Source organism: Equus asinus, chromosome 10 (assembly GCF_041296235.1).
Source record: "Equus asinus isolate D_3611 breed Donkey chromosome 10, EquAss-T2T_v2, whole genome shotgun sequence".
Classification (NCBI taxonomy): Eukaryota; Metazoa; Chordata; class Mammalia; order Perissodactyla; family Equidae; genus Equus; species Equus asinus.
Genome location: NC_091799.1, coordinates 15,802,580 through 15,808,579, shown reverse-complemented (window position 1 = coordinate 15,808,579; position 6,000 = coordinate 15,802,580). Strand labels below are relative to the sequence as shown.

At 49.2% G+C, this 6,000-nt stretch overlaps 1 protein-coding gene across 4 annotated transcripts in view; it reads left to right on the top strand.

The window, feature by feature from the left end:
- The first annotated feature begins 239 nt into the window (after positions 1-239).
- Positions 240-6,000, top strand: part of FUBP3 (far upstream element binding protein 3) — a 51,039-nt gene continuing 45,278 nt past the window's right edge. For 2 of the 4 annotated variants that reach the window (XM_014863456.3, XM_014863454.3), the window contains exon 1: positions 240-422. In XM_014863456.3, the coding sequence (XP_014718942.3) occupies positions 339-422 (84 nt within the window). In that variant the 5' untranslated portion in view covers positions 240-338. The remainder of the gene's footprint in view (positions 423-6,000) is intronic. The other 2 variants (XM_070518516.1, XM_014863455.3) reach the window with 1 other exon arrangement.

Sequence of the window (6,000 nt, the reverse complement as noted above, 5' to 3'; positions counted from 1 at the left end):
GGTCGCATCCGAGACTCCAGGGCCTGTCACGACATCATCGACGGCCGTGGACCACACTGCGTCTGGGAACGGCGGGGTCGCGACCTGTCCCTCCCTACCCGACAGCGACCTCCCGCACTGGGCCCGCCCCCGTGCCCGAGGCCCCGCCCACCACTTCCGGCCGGACAGTGGTCACGTGCCCTGACCCCGCCCCGCAGACGCGGCTCCTCTGGCGTCCAGCGCCCTGACTTCCCTTCCGCCGGAAGTGGGGCGGCTTTCCCTTTCCGGCTACGGGTCCCCAAGCGGAGCGGGAGGCCGGGCGGGGGAGCCGAGCGGCGGCGGCGGCGGCGGGGGCGGTAATGGCGGAGCTGGTGCAGGGGCAGAGCGCTCCGGTAGGGATGAAGGCCGAGGGCTTCGTGGACGCCCTGCACCGGGTCCGGCAGGTACGGGCGCGGCCGGCTGGCGGGAGCCCGGGAGCCCGAGGCGGGGCCCGGCCGGGCCCGAGGCGGAGGAGGGGTCGGGCCTGGGGGCGGGAGGCAGCCTGGGCTGACGCCTCGGCCGGCATCGGCCGTTCCTTGGGGTTCCTGCAGCCAGGAGGAGCCTCGAGATGCGGCGCCAGCGCGAGGCCCAGGCCCAGCCTGTCGGGCGGGTCGCCCAGGTGCCTGCAGCCGCTGAGAAAGGGTTTGCTCGGGACGCCTGGTCCCATCGCGCCCCGCGCCGGGGCTGGACCCGCAGCGCGGCCAGCGTGGGGTTGTGAGGTTTGAGAGGGGAGGGGGTTGGAGAGCTCACGGTGAGGACCCGGGTGTAGACAGGAGGCAGCAGTCTGAGGCTCGGTAGCTTCTTAAAACTTGGAAAACATCCTCTTTGGACTTCCTATATTTCGAGGGTGCAACGGAAGGAATTCGAGGGTGCTCTTTGGAGAGGAGAGGGAGGGAGATGTGAAATAAGTGTGGGTGGTCCGCAAGACGTAGACATTCCTTATGGGCAATGGGTTTTCCTCTCTCGGGGAGAATGTGATATGCACTCACTCCAGCAGTGACACTTTACCATCCCACAGTGTCGTGCACTTTTTTCAGAGTTAAATAAACTGATTTTAAAGAGAGTGCAAGCTTCCCTGAAGAATGAATACGGGACCCGCCAGAAATACTCTTTGGCTTCTGGCGTAGTGCTTAGAATAGAAGGTGTCCTTGAATTGTGTATAAAACTTACTGACAAGTTAGCTCTGACACTTGAACAACTTCTGCCGAGTGTCTTATACTCTTCCTCTCTTCCTATTTATTTGTTAGTGTACTAACTGAAACTTTAAAGGTTGGGCTATAACTAATTACTGCTTGATTCCTAACAGAAAGCCACAGGACTCATTGTGTTAGAAGAAGGTCTCCACTCGGTCGCTTGAAGATACGGTCTTTACATCTCTTTCCAGTATTCCAGGGGAGGGAACCCTACCTGTTTCCCAGTTACTGGCTTTTCATTTTAATACTGACGCTCCTGTAGACATTATGTTGGATCCCAGAACTTTCCAAACCTATGGTTCCACCTAAAATTTTGTCTGATGACTTGTTACTTACTGCCTAGGCGCCAACCAATACAGTAGTGAGTATCCACCTTTACTTAGACTTCAGAGCCAACCAGTGGCTGTAATGGATGAACACGCCGTCCAGCTCCCCTTCCATCACTCTGCCTGCCAGTGTGTTACACTGCTCTCCTCTACAGCACAGGGTCCTGAACCGTGTTTCTCACTGGCTACTAATATGTAATGGCTTTCGCCCTGTGCTGATGTGTGACAGTCACCTTGTTGGCCTTCTGTGTCCAGGAAGAATTAGAGTCACTACCCTAAAGAGCTCAGAGCCTCAGTTTGCAGAAGGCCTGTAGTTGAACATAACATGAATTTTGAACCGTTGAAAAGACTTTCTGCTTCTCTTGAGCCAGTGGTTGAACTGGTATTCTTGGACAACCTGCTCAAGAGGGAGGGAGACCCTCTGTTAAATGCTGAGCTAATGTGGATTGTTGAAGCAGTGATGTTTACTACTAGCAGAGAGAACTTCACTGGAAGTGTTCCCAGCTCTGAAATGCACCATTGACTGGAGCAGTAATAAGCCCAATGGAGAAGTGCTGTAAGTGTATTACTTCTGAATATTAACAACTAGAAGTTGATGCTATCTCCAAGGATTTGATGACCTTGAAAAACTAAAGAAAAAACAGGTTTGTGGGTAATTTTAGGGTTATTTATAGATTTGCGTTGGGCAAGAATGGGGTGTTAGAAATCTAAAATACTGTATGCTTATAGTAAAGCTCACCTCAAAGGATCTCCTATTATTTGGGAATCTGGGTGGTATAATGCTTCTGCTTCTCCACTGTATACACGGCATGTAGCAGAAGTGTGATTTTCTCCCCGGTAACTGGAAATAAAAGATGGGGTATTTTTTTATTTGAATGATAGCAAAGCTTTCCCCCTCTTGCATGTCCTCATAAACAGTGTGTAAGGCCCTCGTAAGTTTGTTAGAGAGCAGTAAACCGCCTGGTGCTCAGTTTATCTAGAAGATCACAAGAGTCGGAGTTGACCCTGTAGTTTCTATTAAGTCTGGCATGTGGAGCCCAGCACCTAACCCACTGAGCTTCCCTCCTGGCATCTTAAAACCTCCTGGGATATCCCTGGGACTCTTTCCAACCAAGAGAGCCCGTTGTTGCTCTTAGTTCACTCTGAGAATGGACTTCTTAGATAGAAAGGAAGTCTTTGAAGATACATAAAATTTAAAATTTTCCCCAGCGGTGTGAAGTGTAGTTAGTTAATGGTGTTTGGGACAAGCGGATGATGTAGTCATTCCGTGGGGAAGGACACAGTAGAAACGTGATCTGATGCAGTCCCATGGATGACGATGTAAAACTGCTGGGTGTTGAAAAAACATCATGTCCACTTCTCCCGGGTCATCGGCCGGTTGGCGAAAATGAAAGATTTCTTCAGCTGGTGGTTTAGAGAGGGCAGGGTCCTGATGAGGGGGATGTGGACTCAGAGTCAGAGTAGGTCATCCAACAGGATGACCGTGGCCACGCTGCGCCTCTGCCTAGACTGTCTCTAGGGTACAAGGGGACCTCCTGGAGATTGTGAATGAGTAGATACAAGTCTATTTTGTTTTTCTAAAAATATAAAAATGTTCCCAGAAGCCCCACTGCTGCTGGTTGTAGTTGGGTCTGTCATCAAGTGCACGCATTTGCGTGTTAACAGGACAGTGTGACTCCACAGCACATTGGAGATCCCCAGCGGCCTTCCACAGCTGGACGAACTGTCCACCAGTCATCACCCAAATAGAAGTTCTCTTGTCACACCGCTAATGCTTTTTAGGACTTTAAGCTCCTATTTTGATCTAGACCCAGTTGACGCCTCTGCGTTGTCTAACTCCGGAGTATTCTATTCACATGAATGCAGTGTAATTGGTGTCTCATGGAGTTGGTCATCGGGGTGATTCTGCACCCAAATGATTGTGACCGTTGTAGAATTAGTCGAAAGTAACCTTTTAACAGATTTTTAGGCCTAGAACCTATTCTTTACCAGCACTTTATTTGCGGGGAAATTTTGATTGGTGTGGGACCTCAAAAGTTCCACAGTCTCCAGAAGATGCCTCCCAGTGCTACTGTTTGACACTTGGAGCCTGAGCAGTAAGTGATTTGGCACGTGTGCTGTAGACAAGCACTAAACTTCCTTTAAGAGAGTGTGCATCCACCGTTAAGAGAACCAGCCTGTGTCCATTGGCTCTTGGGTACTCCTTGAGAGATACTGCCTTTGCTCGCTTATTATGTGATATTTCTGACACGAGGCAAAATCAAGTGTGTTGAATGCTCCTTCTGTTTAGGTTGTACTCCACTGAGACTGTCATACTTGGCCAATGGTTGAGTAGCTCAAGTCATCATTTCACCAGGGACTAATTCCTGCGTGTCCATTCATTGTAACTTTCTCAAACACCTGAACACCAGTGTCTGCAGGAACCCATGGGCTGCTCCTGTGTCTTGATGGGACCTAGTAGAGGACCCTGCAAAGAGCGAGTCCTCGTTAAAGGGTTTTGGTGATGTGACAGCCCATTGGAGCCGCACGTTGATGGAAACACTGACCTTCGTGTTTGGTATGGAAAAGTAGATAGTAAGTGAACAGTGTATTCCACTGTAGGCCTCTAAGGCCTTTCTCATGTTCGCTTGAGACGTCTTTATCTCTCTTTTAAAATCTGGTATCCCATGTGTGTCATCAAACTGGTTTCTTCTGAAGTCCCAGTTATTTTGTGGATACAATTTGCCTAGACCAGAGTTCTCAAGTTGGCGGCCCGGAAGCTGGAGAAGGCTCACAGTGGGCCTGTGGGCATCTTTTATTTGACCCACGCAGTGCCAGTGCTTAGAGACTAGAACGATTTCACATGAAAATGGAGATTTCCAGCTTCTCTAGAAGTGCTCTGGCCACGCTGCTCCCACATGCCACGTGGCAGCATTGGCAGCAGCTGAGGGGGCGCTGCCCCTTGTCACGGGGCATTGACTCCCTGGGGTGCCTTCTTTCCCACCGTTTTGCCCTGCCCGTTGGGATGCCTAGTCAACAGCTTTTTTCTGATCGTTTTCCACATTGTGAGCCTTTCGTCTTTGGGTTTTATTTGAAATTTCTAATGGGAGAACTCTGGATGGAGAGTTAGGAGATCTGGCGTCTCCTGCGAGTAGCTACATGACCTGGGGCTAGGTTGGCCTTCTCCAGAATTTCATCTACAGGCTGTTAATAGATCTTGCATGGAAAAGGGCTCATGGGCAAATCAGTTTGCGGAATACAGGGTTAATCAAGATGAATCAGCTTTACTGCAGGACTTCTCAGAGCCCTTAATATGTTTCCATGTATTAACTCCTTCAAGGGTTTGGGATATACATTGTAAGTATCCTGAAGTTATGGCACTTCATACCCTGTTTTCATAAAACCAAATCACATTCTGTAGATCAAACTGCAGGAAATGTTGAGCTAGATAATCTCCATGGTCACTTCAAGCCCACAGACAGACAGAGCTTCCGTCTAGCTGGACTTGAAAAAAAAGTGATGAGTTTTTGTTCTTTTGCTTTCTAATATGTTATATTGGGTGTCTATTCATACTCCCCTCTCTGCAGCTTTTCTGTGCAATCCTTTTACTCTTAGGAATCATCCGTCTTGAAAATGTTTTGCTTTTGGAGTTTTGTTGTAAAAACACTTAAGAAAGAATAGCCACTGCTTCTTTTGGAGGCGTGAACTACACTTTTATCCTCACTCCAGAGGGTGACAAATCACTTGCAAGACTGAGGAGTATTCCTGGAGGTGGTGACGTGATTCAGGTTACCTGCTGTTGTTTGAGGCTCTGCTGAGTCCAAGGCCTCGTGCTGGATGCTGGGCGGGGGCAAAGATAGATAAGTTTGCAGCTGGCTTTATCTTATTGTGGAATTAGGCCTCACAACAACATGGTGAAATAGGCGGGACAAGGATTCTAATTCTCGTTTTGTATTTGAAGATAATGAGCCGAAGGGAGATAAAGCAGTTTTCTCAGAGGCACGCAAACAGTTAATAGGTGCAGTAGTTCCTGGGCCCGTGTCTTCTGCGTTCTAAGAAGGACTTGGTTCCTTCACAGAGGTCGTTGGGGAGTTTTCCATTTCAGCGAGACATCCGCAGCAGAATCTTTGAACGAAGCTTCGAAGGGATGCTGGTGGAATTAGATGGGATGTAGGGGAGAAGACGAATGGACACCCATCTTTTAGGGCCTTCCCTACAGGGGAGGGTCCCAGCTGGAGCAGTATTTCAGCTTAGAGGCTCAGCGGTTCCTCCTGGCATTTTGCCTCCAGAGGCACTTGTTTATATCTGCTTGAAATTTAGCAAACGTTTACTGAGTACTTTCTGTGTGCCAGGCACTGTGCTGGGCCTCGGAGAGGTTGTTCTTTAACTTTTTTGGAACATGGACCCTTTTGAGACTCTTGGAAACTTCGAACCTCTCCTCAGAAATATTTGAATAGTTTTGTATGTAATTTCAGAAGGTTCAT